At 43.8% G+C, this 24,903-nt stretch overlaps 1 protein-coding gene across 4 annotated transcripts in view; it reads left to right on the top strand.

The window, feature by feature from the left end:
- The window catches only part of Zasp52 (Z band alternatively spliced PDZ-motif protein 52), a 106,826-nt gene extending 83,365 nt beyond the window's left edge, over positions 1-23,461 (top strand). For 3 of the 4 annotated variants that reach the window (XM_065434405.2, XM_065434407.2, XM_065434406.1), the window contains exons 12-16: positions 13,337-13,925; positions 15,017-15,203; positions 17,049-17,169; positions 20,483-20,598; positions 21,759-23,461. In XM_065434405.2, coding sequence (XP_065290477.1) covers positions 13,337-13,925; positions 15,017-15,203; positions 17,049-17,169; positions 20,483-20,598; positions 21,759-21,836 — 1,091 coding nt within the window. In that variant the 3' untranslated portion in view covers positions 21,837-23,461. Of the gene's footprint in view, positions 1-3,103; positions 3,191-13,336; positions 13,926-15,016; positions 15,204-17,048; positions 17,170-20,482; positions 20,599-21,758 lie in introns of all 4 variants that reach the window. The other variant, XM_065434408.2, reaches the window with a different exon arrangement.
- The last annotated feature ends 1,442 nt before the right edge of the window (positions 23,462-24,903 follow it).

Raw genomic sequence — 24,903 nt, 5'->3', positions numbered from 1 at the left:
CGGCGCAGACGTAGAGCAAATGTCAGTTGCGATCAGATTATTGCCTAGTTAAGGAGAGAGAGAGAAAATATACCGCAAAGTGCACGCACTTTGCCGGATTAAATAAATGATGAGACCTTTCCTCACTGCTTCACCAAGTGCGCGGTCAGTACGCAATCAATCAATCAATCAATCAATCAATCAATCAATCAATCAATCAATCAATCAATCAATCAATCAACCAATCAATCAATCAATCAATCAATCAATCGATCGATCGATCGATCGATCGATCGATCAATAAATCAATCAATCAATCGATCAATAAATCAATCAATCGATCAATCAATCGTTCAATCAATCAAGTGGTAAGTATAGTTTTGTGGTGAAGCAAACCTGCGACCTTCAGCAATGAAGAAACAGTGCCTACTTTATCCCCCCCCCCCTCTTTTTTTTTGCTTCGATGCACACATTACTGGCCATTAATTACACCTGTACTATGTAAACAACTTCATACGAAACACATGATTTTTTTTTCATTTAGCGCTTCGAATGACCCTCAAGTAGAATTTTTCATTACGTGTCCTGAAGATATAAGGCTGCCTCTCAATATTAAATCGTGTATGCACTCGATGTCGTACGTGCGCTTCATCGTAATCACCACGGTAATTTCTCGAGGCAGCAGCGTGTCTAAAATATTCGTACATAAGTGTTTCTTTCCGTACGACTTCGTGTTGTCATTCCGCTCCACTCATTGATATTAAGAAATTTACGTGTCCTGTTATATTTATTTTGACACCTATGCTCCCGGACACGAAGTAGGTTTTGATGGTGCGTGATTAAATAAAAATAACATAGCTCTGGCGACGCAGTGCTTTATTTGCACAGGAATATAATATATACCTACGATTACTATCGCTTTTTGGCATATTAAAAGTTACAGAACGTTTGCACCATAAGCCTCTAAATATTTAAATATTTGAGCTTGCTCTCTCGGAGGTTATGTATATATATATAACCTCAGACAAAGTATGCTAGGTTAGGTTAGTAAGATAACATCGGCCGGGTATATGCGGTGACCATTTTTTATTTTGATCAAAAAACTATATTGTGTTGCCTGAGAGCCAAGGAACGCGAAATCAATATTAGTATTACGAAAAAAAAGAACCTTGTCTTCACAGAATAAATACAGGAGCATCCGGTCAGAGCGAGCTTTGCTGAACCCTAATTTCGCTCAGCTACCAAAGAAAAACTGTTGTGGCTACGGTTCCAAAAATAGAGATACTCTGCGCGTCAACTATTTGCTACGAAGTATAACCGCTATGATGTAAAGAAGCAGCCGCGAAAATGGAACGTCGCACAATAATGGCCGAAGTCGAGATTTTTTTTTCTCCGCATTTCTAAAAAGGACGGTTCTCAAATTTCATAAGACTTGCCGTGACCGTTCGTTAAAATTTGAGATAAATATCTCTGACCTAGTCGGCACTAAAATTTCACGAGAGACGCTCAAGTTTAGGCATGTTAGTAGATTAGCAGTACTTAAAGAACTTTTTTTTTAAGGAGTCCATCCTCAATATTTAAGAAAAATTCTAAAATAATTCTATTGACTTAATGTAATGGGGAAAAAAGTTGCATCGGTTATGTGTTGGAATTAAAAAGCGTGAAATGTGACCGAATAAAAGTTACCGCCGCTGCGACAAACGAGGTGCGTGCGTGTTCGTGTTCGCAGGTTCCTTTTTTCTTTTTAAATACCGCTAATTTACTAGCATGGCCTAAACTTGAGCGCTTCTCGTGAACTTTTCTTACCCACTATGGCAAAGATATTTACCTAAAACTTTAGCAACAGTCATGGCAACAGAGTGACAAAGTTTAAAAGCTCTGCTCTGCACAGATGCGCAGAAAAAAAAAAAATAAGTGCGGACATTGGCCAATATTGTGAAAGGTTCCATTTTCGCAATTATTTTTTATCCACATCATGGGAGTGGTATTTCGTGATAAATAGTCAAAATCATTGCTGTTTAACGGCAGTTTACCTCCAAATATTTTTAGCGTGGTAGAGAAAACAGTTTTCTCGGGGCAGCTAACAAAAATTTATATTCGGCAGAATACGCAAGAAGAGCTTGTCACTTATCGGGTACTTGTATATTTTTGTCGGGAAGACAATTTTTTTTTTCTGCCAGAACTAAGCAACAAAATATATATTTTTTTAAAAATCTGAATTAAACATGGTCATCGGACATGCCCGGTCGAACTTATCTGAACACGTCCTGCTAATAACTTTACTGAATTAATCCCGCGCAAACGAGAAACCATAAGGACCTCGTTATACATGTAGTCTTTGAAGCGCTGACATTAACTATACCAACACGCGCATAGAACTGAAGAACGATTGGGCGTCACATGAAAATCGCTTCTAGCTCTGCGTATGCCGGGACGTGCAGAGGGCCTAAGCTGACTGTAACTTACAGCAAACTTGTGGAAAACAGGACTGTGGGTAGGCGTCGACCGTCTTATGTTTTTTTTTGTAATTATGGGGTTTTACGTGCCAAAACCACTTTCTGATTATGAGGCACGCCGTATAGTGCAGGACTCCGGAAATTTTGACCACCTGGGGTTCTTTAACGTGCACCTAAATCTAAGTACACGGGTGTTTTTGCATTTCGCCCCCATCGAAATGCGGCCGCCGTGGCCGGAATTCGATCCCGTGACCTCGTGCACAGCCTGCTTGTTTGCATGCATTTGGCGCTGCTGGAATAACGTATCGTCCTGAGTGTGATAAACTAGCAGCAGCACATAGCGGAGAGTCAATTTCACGAACGAAAGCTCATATATTATTATCACGTCCCCCCAGCTTCATGCTGTTTCATTTTATGACCCTATGATTTTACACTAGCTCAGTTAAGCCATCTAGCACGTTGTTACGGTTGTGTATTGTTGTGTGTGCATGTGACATGGAATAATAACGCCATGCCGGCCAGGCGGGATATGGGAGGAGGAGGAGGATGATAGGGGGGGGGGGGAGTTGACAGGCAAAGATGTGAATGCTAACAGCACGTGTGTGTCGTACTGATGGATGGAGTGAACTGCAGTGTCGCTAACAACTTGCACGGCCCGATGCACGCAGCTGCCACAGAGCCCCCCGCTCCTTACACAAACGGCATCGGAAATGGACATGCGCACGAAGAACCAGAACTCGAAGACCTCTTGGAATGTTAGTATACCTCCTTTGTTTTTTACCTCCTTTTGTTCCCCTACTAACAGCGTGCCTTAATGGCGTGCACAATAATTGCTGTGATTTCAAGTTTTGTCGAGTCCAAGGTGCGTTTGCTAACTGGCTCGCGTTTACGATGTTGGCCAGACCTTTTGAAGTATCTCTCGACCACTGTAGCGCACATATCGTCTTCAACTAACGGGTAGTGCGTGATACAAAGGGTATGAGAGAATATGTCACAATTAGGAGAAAACGTAACTTATTTCGTACTACTGATGCGAAGTAAGCTTTCAGCATTTTCGTTTATTCAAACAACGTTACAGTGGTACATTTAATACATTAAGTAAGAAAGGAAAAACAAAATATTGGAGTGCTATCTGTGCAATCAGCGGATAGCTTCAGTGTCTTCGCAGCATGCGCCAAATGCCTTCAGTTATACAAAGCAACAAGTTGAAAGGTTGGTGCATAGATATCTTGTTGCATCGTCCTTAGAAACTCAATCCGCTGCATTAAAATGTATAGCCAACCAGCCCAGCCATTATCTTTCCAAGCAGCCGAGAGCAATGGAAAATACAGCTGTGAGCGAAAAGGTATGTAAGCGCGAGCGTTGTCGGCAAAGGCTCCGCACAGTGCACTGTAACGAGCAGTGTGCGAAGTTTTTAACACATGGCATAAGTGTTAACATATAAAATATAACGCGTGTTTGCAACATCCACGTGGTGTTCATGGATGAATAAAGTAGTGTCAGGTCAATTATCTGAATTATATTCCTGTAAGAGAAGATTCAAGTGCGTCGCTCGTGCCATCTTGGCGGACATTGTAAATATGTATGAAATAATGAATTAGGAGTCTATTTATAGTTATGAGCTATTTTTATTCCAATTTGGCCATTTACAGTTTCCTTGCTTTAAAAAAAAATTATTTGTAACCGCTACGGAACACTCGATAACCCTTTCTGTATGTCCGGAAGCGCGAGGCGGCTAGATGCTGTGGCTCAGTGAATTATGGCTGACACGACGCATGGTGCGGTAGTTTCGTAGCCAGGGTACGCGAGTTGCGCGTCTGTGGAAGACCGGTATGGTCAGTGTAACGTCATATTGGAAGACCGATTATTCTACCAAAAGCCTTCGCTTTGTACGATCTACGGGCCTGCGAGATGGCCTGTGATGGTGACGTGTGCCGTTTCAATTTTGCGCGCGGATTCCCGTTGCTACACTCGTCTTTCTCCCTTCCCATCTTATCACATCTTTTTCTTTTCCCTTTATCCTGTACAGGGTAGCAAACCAGACTTTTTTCTGGTTAGTCTCCATGCTTTCCATTGTTGTTGTTTTTTCGCTCTCTCACTCTCTGACACTTCAATGAACACTGTTCTTATGCGAGTCCCTCCGCGACTGGCTAAGCTGCGGCGACCCTCCTCATACCATGCCTGTCGCTATCGTGCGAGCCGGGAGCTGGAATGCCGGCTAATAGGGAACCACTACTGCGTAGGAGCAGTTGTGTGAATACCAGCTCAGATCAGTGCTTGTTGGGGTCCGCGTCCCGCAATAAAATGCGTGGGCTTAGATTTCCCGCGTGACGTCAGGGCTCCAAGCCCACCGGCCTTCTGTCGTCTAGAAGGGGCTGGCCAAGATAGTCGCCGACAGATTACCATGCTTGCTCGCCACTGGCACGAATATGACAGAATGGTGTCATGGCGTGAAAGATGCACCCATTGTCCACTCATTTTTTGTTACAGTGGGTGAAATGCTCCAGAATTCAGGTCGCTACACATAGTAGCATTGCACTTTTTAAAATATAGTCTCATCTACATAACGCGCGAGGAGCTACAAGCTTTAGCTTAAAGTCAGCTATGTAAGTGCGGTAGTTATAAAGTTATTTGTGAATTTTAGATATTTTTAAAGGTTATTTTAGTGTCACAGTAACCCGTCCCACTAACGTCACAGTAACCCATTACTGTGACGTCAACCACTGTCATTTTAGTTGCCATGACAAGCCAGTTCACGTATTCAACATGCCAATTTGCTGGTGAAACGCAATTCCAAAGACCAGGGGAGACACTGCAACATCAGTGACACTCATGACTGCAAGTTACTCGTATTTTACATGTTTTAGAACGTTAAACAACGTTAATAGCAACGACTAGACCTTGGAACACACACCGTTATATGTCTGGAGCTACATTTTGCTACGGCATTGATCAGCACGTGCTATTACGAACTGATTTAGCGCATATGAAGTGCTGCGCGAATACATATCCTGTGTCCATATTCATGAAGCTGTTCTTACGCTATAGTAATTCGCAAAATCAGGCGACAAAGACTCGTGAAGCTTCTGTGCCTTCGAAGACAATCACTCAATGCAGATTACTTACCTATGCACATGAACAACTTCGGGTAGTGGCGCGTGGATGTGACCAGCGTTCACAATCGCAAAACGAGAACGAGCCTCGGTACAGGAAGAGAATATTATAACTGAAATATTTGTGAAGAGCAATGAAGGACCTTGACCCAGTGACCACGTCATCGATAGGTAGCCTTTGTTCCCACCATATGACTTACTGTGCACATGTTGAGTTTATTCATACTCAAATACGTAAATGCAAAATTATTGTAAGATGGATGAGGGAAAGTTTCGAAGGTGTGCTTCAGAGATAGCTCTCTCAAGCTGCTGTGAAGATACGCGACCACGAGAAGGAACATCAGTATAGTTGCGGCTTTTAGGCAAACCACGCCAATGCAAGACGCCGAGATATTCAATTATAAGAACACTTTGGACACTGGGCCCTTTCTTGGGTCCTAATATTGCTGCTACCGTGCGTAGCACTCTGTGCACTAGAAGTATTGCATAATATTCTGCACTCTGTCACGTGGAGCGACCTCCGGTGTCCTTGACATAAAGGAATACAAGGGGTTAAAGGGTCGATGCTTACTTTTCATCGCTGCAGGGCTGAACCACAATGTCTGCAAAGCTAACGCAATATTTGGTGCAGACGAGACGGGTAGGATAGGCCGTTCACTTTATCTGATCGCTTATTCGCTTGCCATTGGAACGGGAAAGAGAAAAGGGGGAAGGGGTAGGAAGAAGACACGCGAAATGACTCTAACGAATTCGCGGAGCCCTTCGAATTCCCGATAGCATGAAGGCAACATTAGAAAGTCTCTCTAGCAATCCAGAAACTGTGCTTTGCTGCCCCGATTTTGACACTTGCACTAGAAAAAGAAAAAAAAGGGAAAAAGAAAGCAATGCCCTAGCAAAGCTTTTAGTTAAACTGCAGGCTTCTGTCGAAATACTCAATATGCGCGGTTGTCACGGCGAAACGCGAACAGAGCCGTCATCTGGTGCCACATTGTTTGATGGTGCGGAAGGTTCTTTCCCTTTCAGTTACCCCCAATCCTCGGCGACGCATTATCGAACGCATGCAATTTCGCGTTCCGCGTGACGAAGCTGGTCACAGCTGGCTATTTTGTAATTGGATCGATCTCGGCGATCGAAAGACGAGCCTCCAAGATGATTAGCCTCTGACCTTGCGAAGGACACCGAGCAGCCTCGCCTGGGATCGAAGCACCAGTAAAGCACAGAGCCGCTTCAAGGAGGAGAAGGCAAAAACGACGTCTGCCTCGGCCTTGTTATTGAGTGACTGACCTTGTTTGTCCGAAAGACGCAGAAGTGCTCGTGGCAATGGGACACCTCAATCGAGGCTGCACAGGAGGAATCATTTCCAATTTTAGACCAAATAAAGTGGCCAGCTGAAGACGATAACCTTCGGTAAAGTGTCATACGTAGCAAATAATCGCCCTGTAGAAAGGTGTGCGCAGGTCGAACGGCCACTTTCGGTTGTAAGCGATCGTGACTCCAGCATAAGCTATAGTTTCTTAAAGGGTGCTGTTTGAATACAAGATGTGTTTCAACATGCGTTGCTTGCTTATTGTTTTTCAAGCTGCGTTGTTTCTGTCTCACTTACTGGCTCTTACTGAATGAAGCAACAGTTATGAACATATGCGCCATGAAAGGGCAGTGCCAACCATAGGTTGCTGCCGATACCTAAAAGAGAGAGGCTGCATTGTGCACGAATGAACTGCCACATTACTACAAATTTGCGTCAAGCTTATGAAATATTAAGTCACTAAACGCTTAATTCGCGTTTCAGAGGGCATTATCAAGAACTCTTCACGTGGAAACGTGTAAAGCTGCTGCCGCCCACATAGGAGAAAACGGAACCCTGAAGGAAAGCGTACAAGGCTATTAGCCTCTCATATCTGCATTTCAGTTCTTTCATTAGACTGCTATGGCCATTTTCGTCGTCGCCGCCAAATACGATTACTTTTTAGCCTTCCCTTGACCAACACCCACACGATATCAGGAAGAACCACTCATTCGTCCGTAACACATCTGGTGGGCCTGAACCTTGCCCATTACCGTAATTCGTTACGCGGCAAAAAGTCTGCACCTGGGGCCAGCCGAGTCCGCGTGCGCTTTCGCACATCGTTTCCAGCTATGGTTAACGTCATCTTCTCAGCTAGGCGCCAGCTACACGAGCGCTGGTTTCACACGTCATGACTGAAGCGGTACGTCTAGCACTCGCGCAGCTGGAGCCTGGCATGACGGTAACGCAATCGTAAGACAGCAGCTGTTTGGCTAAAACGTTTTAGGATGCTTGAGACGTATGCTAGTTCTTTAAGGTTACACATCACAGGCTCCACTCCAAGACTGAACCACCACAATAATTCCGTAACGCTGTGATGCCTTAGTGACTAGTACTTTAGGCCTTGTGATCACTCTATGCGGTGGTCCGTCCATATCCACAGGTCGACAATGTTAGTATGTTCTGCATTTATGTAACGCAGATATAGGGAGAGAGATATTTCAATTCCGCTGGCTTCTTTCGTATTCTGGACTAAATGATTCCAAGGAGCCTTTCACGGTAAAGACAATCAAACAATTTCTGAAACAAAGTCATTACTGCAAAGACTTGGCCAGGACATGCATATGATCCGCGAAATACGGGTGAAGCACGAGACTTTGTCGTTTCGGTAGATGTGACGGCGGCTTAACGCGAACGAAGGGAACTGAAAACAGGGGCGATGTGGACGAACATGGCGATGCGCGCTTCGCACAGGGTGGATGGCTATCACTTAAAAATCAGCAGTGCGTAACCTGCATTAAAGCCCCAGACCAGTGCTCCGTATATTACGCAGCGGGCACCCTAGAATGTAGCACGGCGGATGACAGCGTCTCCAGGGTGCCGTGTGCTGCCCCGTCGCAGCCTCGTGCAATGCGGTGGAGTAAACTTCAAGTAAGATGTGTCGCGCCGAATTTGGGCCGTTCTTTCCGCATTTTAATTTCCTTCCTAGATTCATATTTTCTCTCCGTACAAGGTTGTGCAAGTCTCTGCAGTATTTTCATTTTTTAAAATATTTTAACCACAATAAGCCAATCTACAAAGAATTAACGCGAGGTTAAAGATAGCTCCGCCGTAGGTAGTTCCAGTGATGTAGCCCTCGTTGTGCCCACACTAGCTCCACAAGCACCTACGTTCTGCCTTGTTAGGGAGTATAGCTTGTGAAAAGTTATTCCGTGGCACTGGCCAAGAGTTCCAATGTTCTCAGCCAACTGCCGCTTCTGTACAACGGAAAATGAAAAGGACAACACCGGTGTACCTACTTCATAGCTATGACGCCACCTGTATTTAAATGTTGACTTGTTGATGCCCCGCCTCATAAAAGCATTGCATGGATCATGCGTTATATTCAATTTGAAAATGGCACTTAACCATGATAAGATGCACAATATATCAGCGTGAACCGGTGACGTTGGCGTGGTTACTCTGAGCTAAGGCAAGAAGGAGGACGAAAGGAATGGGAGCCCATAACGCGTACAAGTATCACATGCGGGCATAAGTGAAACTTTTCCGCCTGCAGTCTGAGTAGGAAGATAAACTGGAACAAAACCTGCAAGATCTAAAACAGACACTAACTCGTTCGAAAATACTTGAAGGGATATCCCAGTGCTCATATTCGTGACGGACACGTATTGCCGTCACCATGAGAAGCCAGTCAAATATCGCACAATTTAATGAGACGTTGCCTTAGATCGAATACATACTTTCGGTTCTTCTTATGCTGAATCAACCGCAGGAGGCTGATATAGTGCTTATGTTTATTATTTAGAATTGGTAGCATCGACGTATTGGAATTCTTCAGTTCTAACGTGCATCGCATGCAGTTGCATGTTGTTTTTTGTGTGTTCACCCAGAAGTTAAATGGAATAACCAGCAGCAAGTCGCCTTCAAGCGCTATTCCCTATCCTACAGTCTCGCTACTTGATAGTGTTTTGTAGTCGACAAGATCAAATGTTACGCTTGTTAAGAGGAGGCTTTAGCTCGGGGGCTCCTATATAAATACATGGGGAACGAGAAATCGCTTTTCTCGGCAACCACTGCACCAAATTTGATGACGTTTCTTGCATTTAACAGAAAAAGTTAAAATTAAGTGCCTGTTGGTAGCGAACGTTTGATTTAGGCGGTCAATTTTCTTTATAAAAATTGCTGGAAATCGCAAGTTTTCAGAAAACGAGAATATCAAGTTTACAACTCTGTAACTCAGCAGTCGTCAAAAGATGATATAACAATTATGTCAATTGCGTATAATAGTACATATAAAGCACACAAAATTTATTTAATGTACATCTATCAAACAGACCACTAATATGCGAGTGAGACTGCTGTAAAACCCTTGTAAACAATGTAACACATTCACGTAAGATGTAAATTGATATATCAAACTTGTCCGCTTTGAATAGTTTAACGCATGCATTTTACATAACTGCGATGTCTGTTCTTAATGCGGAGATACGCATTTGTAAACTTAGTGCTTCCGTTTGTTTCAATGTAGCCACGTTTTCAAAATCGATTTTAAAGAACCAAAGCCCTAAATCGAAATTCCGCTTCCAAGATCGCCAGAATTTAGCTTTCTCTCTCAATTGCAGCAAATTTCATCAAAATCAGCCCAGTGGTTATTTGAGAAAAAAAAAAGACGTTTCTGGGTTTTACATGTATTTGAATAGGCGGCATCGGAGTTGGGCCAGATCTAAAGCTTGCTCTTAAGACTCCGTTTTCAATAAACGCATGGTGCACGTGCACAGGAGTGCAATAAATATACGTTTCTGTGTGTAACAAATAGTTTCCGAGCTACGTAACACAACATTGTTACTCGTGCCTGCAACAGTACCTCCATGAAGCCATTCCTGCTTTCTTTCGGGCTGCTTTTTTTTTCTTTTTTCTTTTTTACGAGAGACAGAAAGCAAATAGAGGAAAGGTGCGGAGGTCAGCCACATAGGGGGCGGAGGTATATAGTTTGCTGCCCTGCAAAAGCAGCGCCAAGACATTGCAATGGAATGGACGCAATATGCACGGGAAATAAGCACACAAATATAATTTGTGCACCTAATACGCGACAATGCGAAATTAAGAAACCTCCTAGATTGGCTAGTTGAATCTAGCTCGCTGAAACTGGTTCATGTATGAGCGAACCAAGTTCTGCCAAAATTGCACAATACGTGTAACGTAGGATGTGAATTTATAAACTGTAATACTCACATGCAATCCGTTTTATATTACTCTATTTTATGGCGAGCTAGCTAGTGCCGATATATTCATTCACCATGTGCAGCCATTTGCTGTTTTAAACGTATCCGGAATCTCCATTCCCTCAGAAGTACTTAACTAGTGTTCCAGGAGCAGTGATGAAAACACATTACTGCGAATTTGATCGCTAAATTTTCTTGAGTTTGATGTTTGTACTGAAAGTAGAAGCAAATAAATTATATCTCGAAAATATAACAATAATGCGCCATCCTCACTCGCGCAGAGAGCCCAGAAGAGTGAATATGCTACTGATAGGCAAGAAATAACCGTATCGTAAATGCCTCAGTGTAGTTATCCTTCGTCCTTTATAATAACAGCGTGGGTAATTGACGCCTCTGACTCCATCGTGTCTAAAAAAGTTGGAGATTGACCGCTAGCACCTCATGCTGACGGCGGATTCTAAGCTCAATGGGGAACATATTTTAAATATCAAATGCAGAGCAACGCTTCTTGATGCAATAAAACCACTTCGTTGAAATATTTTACAGGAGAGTCTCTCACTAAATGCGACGTCTCGCTTACATATTTCTTGTAATCGATGGCCCCTCTTATGTACGCATGAAAACACCATAGATACGTGTGTACAATTTCTGTATTGGAGAAGTGCGCCTTCATCCCCTGGACGTAACATTTTAGTGACGTAGCCTCCAGGAATTACTCTTAGTACCTGTCGTGTGGCTTAATTCATCAAGGTCACTGACGTACTAAGGGCATGTTTGTAGAAAACGTCTGCAAAAAAAGAAGCATTACGAGAGAATGTGCCTTCCGTGCGACTGTGCGTCACCCGAGAACACATGCAACGTGCGTAGCTGTTGTGTACACTGGTCTTCCGGTAGGCGGAAAAGAGCAGGCAGCTCATGTCTCTAAAGCACTGCAGGGCAATCAACTTCTTTCAAGGAAAAGTTATTTTTCAACACTTTGCATGAGCTGCTGCGTTAAACATGAATAAGCAGGTTTGGAAGCGCTGAAGCAACCATAGTCTCAAAAGGACCCAAATGTGGACGTCAAAATCCATTTTTCCATCAAAACAAGAAAATTACAGAGCCTCTGCAGTAGTCTATGAAAGCGTGAAATCACGTTTATCAATCGTCACAAAACTCAAAAACTATAGTGAGCAGGATTATAAGCCGGGTCATTTAGAGATAATCACGGCTTTGTGGACACGATTATGAAAAATGAAGACTCTGTATGCTGTGTTACTTTTCTCTAAAATGTGAAAGTGCCCTAGAAGCACTGCGTTTCTGATCAAGTCCCACTCACCGCTGCTGTCGTCAACACACAAATAAAAGTAGTTATCTACGATAGAATTAGATATCTTACACTGTGAATGGTACTGTATTCCTCTCTACACAAAACTCTGAACATTAAAGGCGATTTTTTTTTATTCTGATACCCTAAAGGCTCTTGCGGGCATTAAATAGGGGGGGGGGGGAGGAATAACAAGATATTTTAAACACAATTGAAGGGGAAAGGCAATATGGAACGCCGTAGTACAGGCTACTAAACACAATAAAAAATAAAGAAAAAAGAAAAAAGGAAGAAGTGCATACAAGATGAAAAAAAAAAAGACTCTGTACAAAGCCTGTAAATGCACTTACAACGGGTCAAAAGCACAAAATTCTGTTTTTACTAGACATGCGTATTTAAACTGCGCTTCAAATGGCTTACAACAAAGTCACGATCATGTATAGAAGCAATTTCTTTTGGCAGCTTGTTCCAGTGATAAATAGCAAGGAAGAGCGGTGATTGTCAAAGGAGATTCGTACGCGCAAACATGGGACGCACTTTGAAGGGATGGTCGAGGTGGGAGAAAATTCGTAGCGGGTGTTTGATATGGGATGCAGTGAAGGATGATGGGGTATGATACAATCTGTGGAAGTGGGAAAACAATGCGAACAGTCGTCGTTTATATAGAGAGGGTAATTGAAGGGACTCTTTGATAGCCGTGACTCTTGAAACTAATAATTAAACGCTGCCAGCTAACTTTGACCAAAACACAATCTTGTCACCAAAGTGCAAAGCACCAGCGTAATGCAGCAGAAGCAACATACAGGGACGGCCTAATGAGATGAAATGAGTTTATGGGAAACAATTAAATAAGAAAGCAGTGTCCACACAGGTACAATTGACAACTAGCAGAGCGAGAACTACCTTTAACGTCGTGGTGTACAGGCAAGCAAGTCCGATGCCGAGAATTCTTAGGTATGTCAACTAAATTTATTCTACGGTTGTTGTGACATGCAACGGTTGACTGCTACGGGTAATCGAAGGTAGAGGTCTCGAAGTGCTCGGCGCTGCAGAGATTTCTGCCCCGCACCAGCATGCTCTCGACTGTCTTCTTTCGCTTGTCTTTCATTTCTTTTCTCCCTGGCTCTGTCCCTCTCTTCCTGTCTTTTCTGCCCTCGCCTTCCCTGTCTTCGTCTCCCTGGCTTCCGCCTATCCGCGACGCCGTGATGACCGCGCTGCCATTTCGGCGGACCACCGCTGTCTTGTCGGCCGGCAAGGAGGCGCCAAGTTCACCTGGCCGCCCGCACACGCCGGCGGTCCCGCTCCCGCCAGCAGCGTTCTGGAGTCGAACGCCACGCCGAGCGTGCCTACGTACCGACCTCCTCCGGGCACTCAGCGGGTGACGACGGCTCCGTCGACCCCTAAGTGGGGCGGTGGCCAGCCGATCGGGGCCCCGCCGGGAGGGCCCTTCCGGCCCTCGTCCCCATCCGCGTCCCCATACTCGCCCGTGTCGAGCCCAGCTTCGTCGCGACCACCTTCGTTTGTGTCGTCCTCGCCTAGCCCACTGTCGGGCTATGGCGGCGGCCAGCAGCAACCGATCGGCGGCGTCAAGGTGCCGCCGCCCACGGCACCGAAGCCGGTGTCACGCGCGCCGCCTGCCAAAATAGGCAATGGTGGGCCCTGGGCCCCCGTTGGGCAGCCCGCGCCTGCGCTCGCGACCGGCGCCTCATCGGCTCCTTTTACGGGCCCTTCAGGTCTCTCCCAAGGAGCGGGGTCCAGGCCGGCGCCCAAGAGAGGCCGCGGAAAGCTGACGCAGGCCATCGGCGGCAAGATACCCATCTGCTCCAGCTGTGGATCACCCATTAGGTACGCCACTTCGCGCACTCCATGCGCCTGCGGGAGACATGTTGAGTGCGAATGGCGAGAGAGAGGGATTTTAGTGAGCGGAAATGAGGAAACGTTGGCTGTAAACGTGTGTCTCTGGCGTGCTGCCCCTCACCGGGGTAAATGAAACTGAGAGAGACAAGGAAAGAGAAAAAGAGAATGGTTGGGGATAATGCAAGTATACAATGAACTGTACTATGTACAACGATAGGAGAGGCTGCCAGGCTACGACTTTGGCATTCTTCCCCGGTCTCTGAGATGTGCGGAGAGCCCAATGAATCATATCTATTTTCGTCCTAACTCAACTTCCCACAGGTGTCCGTACATAGGCTCCCTTAAAGAAGTAGCTGCGATAGCCCTTGTACCGAGACCATATCTTTTGGATTCTGAATGTCGCATAATTCAGCATTTGAATCGAGCTTTGCGATGTGCAGCAGTGCGTCTCGTAGAAGCTACACTAGAACGTTCCATGTTACCACCACGACCTTGTTACTACTATAATGATACCTGTTCCACCTCTCTGAGGTGAAACAGGTATCAGGTATTTTTAAGTACAGAAAAATACAGAACAGGTATTTTTGCAATCTGCACATGCGCGGCGCGGTAAAGTCAAAGTGTGCCGCTGGCAGCTGCTTGGGTCGTTAAGCGGAGTGGCGGCAAAACTATACTAAAATGTTCTATTCTCTGTCTGTTGCTCTGGGTCATACTTTCAATTTAGCTTGATATATCCTACAAAACGCTTAGCCTTATAGCTACTGGGACATTTCTGACGTCAGTGAAGAACCGGATGCATGCCCACTCATCGGTTTCTTTCTTCACGTCACTTTGTTTAGAGCTGTGATACGGTGCACTCCGAAAGGGTATCTTCTAAATGGCCTCGTCGTCATCTTGAATTCAGTATGAAACAATTGCTTCTGAAATCATTAGTACCGAAGTCAAGCAGGACAATTATAAAGGTCAATCGTGAGTCTCGCGAGTGTTAGGCAATTTGTTCTCATACTTTAACTAACTTATGATGGGAAGAAACGAAGCACGCGCTCTAAGCACTGCCTTTGACTGAATTTTCTTCGCAGGGGGCCGTTTGTGACAGCGCTAGGACGCAATTGGTGCCCGGATCACTTCTTGTGCTCCAACGGTAGCTGCCGCAAGTCGCTCCAGGACATCGGCTTCGTCGAGGAGCAGGGAAAATTGTACTGCGAACACTGCTACGAATGCTACATGGCACCCATTTGCAGGAAGTGTGGACATCGCATCAAGGGCGTAAGACTCGCCTACTTTTCAGCCTATCGTTCACTAAAACTGGAAGGGCAATACTACACAGCGTGTCCTAGTTATAGCTATAGCCAGAATTAAAAAAATATGCAAATGCCAAGTAGCTGGACAGAACAAAGGTAATGTTGTGTACCGGTGCTTGGAGATGCTCAAACTATATTTTTCATCCCACCTAATTAGATAATTACTCGTAATTAATTAATTAACTTCCAGAATGTTATAATTAGGTGAAAAGTGTCATTGAGAAAATTTTACAGCGATATGAAGAATACCAGTTACAGCTTTCCGTTGCTCAATACGTGCTACGTAAAAGTGTTTACCGAGCGTGAAAGAAGCCCGCGAATATACGCAAAATGGCCGCCCGACTGGCCACTCGAGGCACTTTTCGTGTATTCGCAGGCTTCTTTCACGCTCGGGAAAACTTTTATGTAGCACGTATTGAGGAACAGAAAGTTGTATCGGGAGTTTTTCATGTCGCTCTACAATTTTGTCATTGACACTTTTCATCTAGTTATAATATTTGAGAAGTTTATTAATTAATTAAGGCTAATTATCTAATTAGGTGGGATGGAAAAAGAAATTGTTTGAGTACCTCCAAGCGACGGCAAACAACATTATCTTTGTCCTGCCCAGCTACGTGGAATTTCCATATTTTTAAACAGTGGCTAAAGTTAGCTGGGACACCCTAGGCATAGCGTCTAGGTTACTTTTGTTGGCACACAGTTTCTGTCGTAGGGTGTGCATTGAGGGTTTGTAATCTGTAATATAAAGCTTACTTGAATCATTCATTGAACGAGATGAAAGGAGGTTAACTAAGGGGCCCAATTTTTATTAATCATATCATAAAACCAACAAAGAAGGACACCAAGGAAAACACAGGGGAAATTGCATGTACTTACTAATTGAATGAAAGAAATGATAAATTAATGGAATTAAAAGTAGATGGAAAAACAACTTGCCGCAGGTGGGGAACGATACGACGTCTTAGCATTACGGGTGCGATGGTCTACCAATTGAGTTACCGTGGCGCCGTTTTCCCATCCACTTTCTGGGGTATTTATGTGTTACCAATAGAACTAATCCTGAGAGTGTTAGCCAGCGCCACTACTCACAAACCTTGGCGGTGGATGCGGAACATCCTTTGTGGTGCAGACCTCACGAGTGCATAATCTTTTTTGGGTGAAGGCAACTGGTCAGTAAACCCACACGTGCTACCTGGAGGCATCAGTGTTGCCGGATTCGAGACCCTCATTATGTAATGAACGAGGAGAAAGGGGGTTAACCGAGCGACCCGATCTTTATAAATCGTATCATAAGAAACCAACAATGACACCAAGGACAACACAGGGAAAATTACATGTACTTACTAACTGAATTAAAGAAATTATAAATTAATGTAATCGTTCCCCACCTGCGGAAAGTTTTTCTTTCTTCTACTTTAAATTCCATTAATTTATCATTTCATTAATCAAATGACTAAGTACATGTAATTTCCCCTGAGTAATTCATTGTTACTCATAGCTCAGATTTAAAGCGCAAGCATCAGGACCGGTATTTACTAAAAGTTATAACGCTATGATTATTCATAAGAGCAAGTTACAGCCAATCTTGAAACTGGGTATATTATTAGTGAAGACAGCCTGCCAGTAGGAAAGATGGCATACGAATGAAAAGCTTCGTGAATTTGACACGTGAACTTCAAGTGGGAACACAGGGCTTTTATTTTTTTGTTCTGAGAGTTTATCGACGCAACTTAATATGCTTTGTTACTCTCATTCTGAGAACTTACCACCTGCTATAGAATCCTGTTATTGGTCTCCTCTCTCCCTGCAGGATTGCCTGAATGCTCTTGAGCAGACTTGGCACCCCGATTGCTTCGTGTGCACATACTGCAAAACAGCTTTTGGAAACAGCTCGTTCTACCTCGAAGACGGAATGCCCTACTGCGAAAAAGGTCGAGTACCTCCGCCTTGCACGAATTTTCTTCCGAGCTAAGACAGCAAAAATACTCTCTATGACTGATTGATCTATTAGAGAGAGAGAAAATAAAGCAGAGGGAAAGGTAGCGAGGTTCACCAAGGATGTGCCGTCTTGGCAAACGTACACTTGAAGAAGGGAAAAGGGGAAAGGATAGGTAAGAATGAAAGAGAAGAAAACTAATGAAGAGTCACTGACAACACAATCGCAATGAAATGTTTGCTGTCGCTTTCCTATCTAGTAAGCTACTACCGATTTAGGCGTCACTTATTGTGCTGGTGACCAGTTGGAAAAATGTATGGTGCTGTAATGAACCATCTGGCCACTATTGTTAAAGGGTGTGAAGTGGAAAGTGATTGAGGAACGCCAGAAACGATCCTAGCAGTGCAAACAGAGAGTGTGATAATGAATTCACGTATAAATTACTTAGCGGATAATAAAATTTTCTCCTTCAATGCTTGTCTTACGGGTAATTGTGAGACATTTCAAGGACGGCACATCCATGAATGCTCCTGTTCGGAGCGCTTCACGCCTGGTTGTCTCTTCGCTGGTCTCGTAGCGTTTAGTATCAAGTAATGTAATCTATAGGCGCTGTCCTTACGAAAACAGTCTTCCTTCGCAGTGCATCACTTAATGTCTATGTCTGCTCTTTAAAAACCTGCGCATATTTTTAGGCTTTTCTTTGTATTTTGTATATGTGTACCACTGCCTACCCTGTATGCGCTTCATTGTGCTCTCATTCCTCGGACAATCAATTTATTTTTGTCACTGTTTTGCCGCACATGGGGTGACAATACGGCGTTCGCCTTGAAGGCGGTGGTTATCGCACGAATGATAATACATCGACTCTTACCGAAATTTAGTTACTGGTGGTGTTTTACCACACAAAACTAATAGAGGTCATTAGGAGCGATGAGGCACGACCTTGAAATGAATTGGACTAGAGTTGTTTTTTCTAAGGCTGCATAAATGCGTTTTTGCATATCGGCGCCATCGGAATGCGGCCTCCTCGGAGGCGAATAACAATGGTGACCTATTGGGGTCACTGCCACCGCAGCAGAACGCCACAAGTGCTTAACCAGCGGGACTGGCTTGTCTCCCCTTACAAATCATTGCTGGATGTTGCGTTTCAAGACGACTACCAATATAGTATACACATTGAATACAATAGAACTGCATACTGTACTGAGTAGTCTGTTGTAAGGCAAGTTATCACCGCATTGTTCGTGTTTTCCCTTTGCTGTCGGCAAATTACACTATTTGGCGCTGTAGTAAGTTACACAGAGGGTTGAGATTTGGGCACGGCGCTATTTTTCCGGCGCTTCTACTCATCAGTCTGTACAAAATAAAGATTTTATTGAGAGAGCAAGGTATAGTTAATAAGTTGACCAATGCCGCAGTAACTCGGCGGCTGTGATGTCTGCTGCTGAGCACGACATCGCGGGTTAGATACCAAGCCGCAGCGTCTCACTGGCCTCAATGCAGAGCGTTCGTGTGCTTAGGTTTAGGTGCAAGCTAGAGAAACGCAGGTGCCCAAGATGATCCGAACCCCCCTACTGCGAAGGGCGTCATAACCCTCGTTCAGCCTTAGGTAGTTGCAACCATCGCTTCTTCTTCATATTATTATTATTATTATTATTATTATTATTATTATTATTATTATTATTATTATTATTATTATTATTATTATTATTATTATTATTATTATTATTATTATTAAATTCGCTAGCGTCCAGCCCGCGAAAGCAACCCGTCAGACAGGTTGCCTATTTCCCGCACTTTGTGTTAATCCCCACGGTTTTTCGCGTGCTACACACGCGCAGCACATCATTAGAGAATTTACTAACGAATGGCTATCCTATGAACACGCTGGTATAAACATTTGAAGATGGAAGAGGAAAAAAAAATAAAGGACGCTTCAGGTTACACGCTTAAATGTAGGTGTGTGGACACCTGACAAGAACTGACGTGTGCTTAGCGCCAAGCGCTCCGCGAATGTCGATTAAGAGTTATTTTTCAGGGAAGCTTCTGCGTTCATTCCAAGTAGTGTGGCAGTCTGCCCAAGCAGCAGCGGTAACCGTTGAGCACGCACAGAGGAAAAGACATTGCTTCGCAGAAATGGCACGCGCATGCTCTAACGCTGATCCATAATGCTAAAATTGGGAAACTAAAAGTGGAACTCAGTAGTTCCGCGGCCACAATGCGTGCCATGAGTTTTATTATCGGGAACGCCCGCGATGGCTGTCATAGAGCGCCATTCTCTGACTATAATAACTTAACTACTCATGTGAAAGTATAATAGTCTCCGCGCATGAATGGAACCGGGGAACCCAATTTCACATGAAGTGTGATCGCCGTTGGTCGTAAGCGATCGGCAACGGCCAGAATGAACGCTTCCCCACACGCAGACGTTTATCTATAATTTCGCGTTTCATTTTGGTACTCTGTTTCGAAGACCACAATTTTTGGATGAAACTTGATGGTGGTTTTGAGGTCCGCTGTCACAAGGAGTCTCATTAAGTTTGTGAAACCAATAAATTCCACCCGACACGCGATTCTTTGCGAAGCATTTTCATCTGCACAAGAAGGCCTCCAAACGCGGACGGTTTCCATCACTTGAAGTCTATTCGTTACAGTCGCTGTTTTTGTAATTCTACAGCACTTATTTCTTCTCGCAGTGCTTGTATAACTTATATCGCTTGTATAAGTGTAAATGTACTAAGATAGTCGAAGGTGTATATTGTCCAAAGCTATACACATGTTTTTACTGTGTCCAAGAAAGTATGCAGGGTCAAAAAAGAAGAAAGAAAGAAAAGGTATAGATGGCTAGGCAAGAGTTAAAGAACTGACGGTTTCTCGATACCAGACCACGATATCTATGCAGCAACGCGAGAGGGCAGGTCAACCAATCTGCGAATATATTTCGAAGTGCACATCGAATCAGCGCCGCCTAAGGAGCTGCGCTGAGGCCTACGGTCATCTTATTTCTTCATATCGAAGCACACTCTGGGAAAAGTGGGCTCCCGCTAAAGTGACTCGAAAGAAATTACTCAGCGCAGAACTACATATAACAGAGAAAAAATATGTTTCATTTGTTTTCGAAATATTGCACTTCATGAAATTTGATTTGTGTACCTTGACTTTCTTCCACTACATGCTTTATGCTGGCGAGACAAATCAAGTGTGATCTTCGGCATGGTCAAGTGAAATAAAGCCGACGCCTTACATCTGGCATGAATCGGCACTGTGTCCCACTCAACCGGATATAAAATATCCTCTTGAAATCGCAGACTGGAACGAGCTCTTCACCACCAAGTGCGTGGGCTGCGGATTCCCGATCGAGGCCGGAGATCGCTGGGTTGAAGCGCTGAACAACAACTACCACTCCCAGTGCTTCAAGTGCACGGTCAGTCGGAGGCATGATACAACGGACATGATCACAAGGATCAGTGAACGAATACTGATAGAAATTAAACCACGAAGTAAACTGCACGTTTTAACGCAGGAGTTTAATTGTAGTGTCTTCGCAAGACAGTTTTGAGCTACCTTTGATGGAAATTAAGGGAACACGCTGGTGTGAATAGACTCAGGATGAGGGTTTACTTTATTCACCTGACAATCAAGATTATGAGGGGAGATTAAGTGACACTGAGTGGTATTAAATGTAATTATTAGTAATGTAAATGAAGTTAAGCAGACAATTTTGAACTGAAGTACTATGCTTTAGTTCAATTCTGGAAGTTAAAAAGTCACCTTGCAGAATTTGTAGTTAGTGAGCCACTAACGTTATAGTCCACCCCGTTCTATGATTTGGTATGTTTGGTGTTCAAACACATGGAACATTTGCAAACGCAAAGTACGGCTTGCCGCTCGAGGCGCATTAATACTGCAGAATAACTCGAGCCTACTATTCCATACTACGGGTTGCTTGTGCACATATTGTGAAATCTCATTATTCGGGTTGATTGTTTTGGTGGCGTATGTCTGGTAGCCATTTGTTACTCGCATGCGGTTAACCCATACGAGTAACAAGATGTCATCGAAGATAAAAACGGGGATCTTCTGTGGCTCCTAAAACTTAAAAACATTTCTTCACGACGCATTTCAGCGGCGTTTCTGGAGTCCCCTCCAGAAACCATGGGTGCCGGTTCACTAAAACAACAGATCCATTACGAAGAGTAAATGTAATTTTTTTTGGTAGAAGCATTTTAGAGCGCGCTGAGCTTACAGCTTATTAGATTCAAAATTAATAGAAAAGGTTGAAAGAAAGAAAATTACAAGAATTGCAGTTTCGCGATTACAAAAAGCAGCCCCATAAGACGGGACAAGAGAGAAAGGACAGGGCGGGGTCTGTGTGCCCCTTTTTAACTTGTCTAGTTTTTTAGCACTGCTCTTCTGTAATCGTGACCCGATCACAATCACGATCACAGCCTGCCAGTCGCTTTTCCCATGCTTACAAATAAAATGTTGGCTACTTGACTGTTAACGGGTTTTACAGACACAGACATATCTCTTGCGCTCTTTCATACAACTGATGGGCTATTTCTTCTCACTCACCTTGCGCAGATCTGCCAGAAAAACCTGGAGGGTCAAAGCTTCTTCGCTAAAGGAGGGCGGCCCTTCTGTAAGGCGCACGCCCGCTAAGCCGGCCTCTTGGGCAAGAAGATGGACTCAGCGCCTATGGGGCATTCGCAGTGGCATTTGGAGTCATCAAGCACAAGATAAATACCGAGAAATAGAGAGAGAAACAAAGATGTCGATACCCAGCGTTACACCGTTGCGTGAAGCCGCTTCGCCAGATAATTGCAGTGCGGAACTATGAGTAAAAGTTTCACAAGAACGGCTCGGCGGGGAAGCGAAGCAGCTCGAGCGGATGGAAAGGGGCCGATTGCAATCGTCTAGTCGACTGTCGGTCTTTGCGATTATTAGTTTGCTCAGAACTGCTACGCGCTGGGACATGAAGCTTTTTTTTTATTTTACTTGAAGCCGCATCTCTCTTTGCGTTCCAGAGATGAACAAGGAATGAAACTGAAACGATAAACGTGCTTTTTATGTTCTATAACTAAAAAAATATGCTTCCAGGAGAATATCATACCGCTGCTGAATTCGACATTGCTTTTATGGCATTACTATACAAGCTGCGCTGAAGAAAAAAACATGATTTAGGCACAGTTACGCTACGTTATACGAAACATACAGGTTTCTTGCTTTTCTTTTTCTCCTTTTGCTATGGCGAGAAGGTGATGAAGAGGGCAGCGTATTTTGCTGACGTCGCATTCACTTTAAGAAGAATGGCCTCTGGGCAAGAAGACAGGAACAGGTGCAGAAAGCTACGAGGTTCACAAAGCGACCGATATTTCTTGAAAAAGTGATCTTCCCCTAGAGCGACAAGCTGTCTTGAAAGTTGTCAAACATTTTTTTCTTTGTATCTCTCACAAATACCATGTTCTCTGCTTGCATGAAATAATGGAATAGACAGAAGAGCCTTGGGCATATTGCATCACTTTATGTCATAACTATTTCACTGGGGTCAAAAGAAAAAAAAAGATGGAAACAACGTTTTTGGCGAAGGATAATCTAGGCGCCTGGGAAAGCATCGATGCTGGTATGAACCAGACAGGCAAAGAAACATGAATGAGAGTATACCCCATATAACGCTACGATCTTTTGCGCCTGCACAAGCGACAGCTGCGAGTGGCTTAAACATTCTTCTAATCAATGTCGTGGCAAGAAGGCGGTTCAACTAAAGAAAATGTTAACAATTAGAAGCGAGAAACAGAGCAAGCTGAAACGCGATTTTCGTTAATTCAGTGAGGCGAAACTGAATAGGCGCAAACATGCACGTTAAAATAAAACGTACTTAACAAATGGCGCTGCATTCGTCGCGTTCGTCTATACACTTGTTCGTGCCTTTATGCTTTGCTAACGTCCGGTGTGCTGCATGTTCTCGTTTTCGTTTTTGCTGGGTCTCGTACCCAATGGAAGTTCTAGTCGTCTTATTTGTTACTTTTGTTGTAGGCATCATTTACTGTATTACAGCAACCATCGTACCAAGCCGTTGGGAAGCCGTCGTGAGAAGGCAAAATGCTTAGATGTGTCTGCTTACTCCGTCACGCGGTCTTATATGTGCCATACCTGAACAGGCGGCATGTCTAATCCCCCATTCTTACCCTCCCCCGTTTTTCTCCATCCACGAGGCTCGTGCTTTGCGCCTCGACGCTGATGAAGTGTGTACAACGAATAAAGCTGATACTAATAACTGTTACAAATGTCGCGTCTGTTGTTCATTTCATCTTCACAATTGTCTCTGACGCATTTGACATGTCGCCAGTGGGAACGAGCTTCGTGGAAACCGTAATGTATGGCGGCGCAGATTGCAGAGTCGAGCTCACCAAGTAGGCTTAAATTCTGCAGTCGGTCGATCGTAAATAAATAAAAGAAAGCACATCTTGAGACCTATGTGATGCGTAGCTTTCGTGAAGAGCTTAATCAAATGCTATGCATTCACCCATTTAGTTCCTGCGTCTTCCGCTTAAAAGAAAATGGCACGCGCACACGTGTTCTTGCGCACCTGTGCCACGCAATGCGACACGCACGACGATCACCTCCAGGAGCTTCAATTTTAATTCAATTCAGTTCAATTTATTTTTCATTGACAATACTTTGTACAAAAGAACTGTTGGGCCGGTAGCCAAAGGCTAGTGTAGGCCCATAGTCATATATGCAGCAGCAGATACAAAGTCAAGCGCATATCTAGTTATTAGTGATACAACCTAATACAGTTAGATGGGTACATACAATTACAGCCATTAAAAAAGAAAACAGTGGATATCAATCACTAGTAATAAAACAGAACTGTTAGGAGAATGCATACACAAAAAACAAAAAAAGAAATAGTATATTATACGTAGAAGTAACATATTTGCAAGGGTCTGTGCTCAAGTGTTCAGCCTTTCCGAATAGATCCAAGAAGGAATAATCTGCCACAGTTTGAAACAAGTGGAGAACCAGACTGACGGCAAATCACGAACTTTTTGGTAGGTATAGCTTTTTTACAGCAGACACGAAATGGTTGTCCATTTTTACCTCAAGAGGTACTGCGTTCCAAATTTTGGCACCATGAAACTCAAATAGTTGTTGGCCATACATGTTACAAGTGATTGGTAGGTCGAAATTTATATTTGTTCCACCCCTTGTATTGCCATTAGGTGTAATAAACAGGCTTGGTGATAATGAATGATTTCCACGTAAGATAGTGTTAATCAAAATGGAAACTTTCATTTCGCATGCCATAGATAATGGTAATTCAGCGAGGCGACCAAACAGCATGTCACTATTATCATGTGGGCTTCTGTATGTCATAATGCGCAAGGGACATTTCTGTAACCGAAAGGCGGGATCTATGTATGTTTTATATGTCCAGACCATGATTTGGAACAGTATATGATGTGACAGTAAAATATGGAAAAGTAAATAACTTTAAGTACGCTAAGGTCAATATATTCTCTGGATTTTATTAATAAATAGGAAGCCGAAGCTAACTAGGTGCATATACTACATATATGTGGTCTCCAGTTCAAGTTGCAATCCAATAATACCCCTAAATATTTTAAAAGCATTGAAAGACAATACGGAGATTATTGTGCCACTACTCACTAAAATACTCAACTGTATAAGCTGAGGCACATACCCTGACATCCTAAAGATCGCA

Source organism: Dermacentor albipictus, chromosome 1, assembly GCF_038994185.2.
Source record: "Dermacentor albipictus isolate Rhodes 1998 colony chromosome 1, USDA_Dalb.pri_finalv2, whole genome shotgun sequence".
Classification (NCBI taxonomy): Eukaryota; Metazoa; Arthropoda; class Arachnida; order Ixodida; family Ixodidae; genus Dermacentor; species Dermacentor albipictus.
Note: the sequence above shows the minus strand (reverse complement) of the source record. Positions and strands in the feature narration are given on the sequence as shown.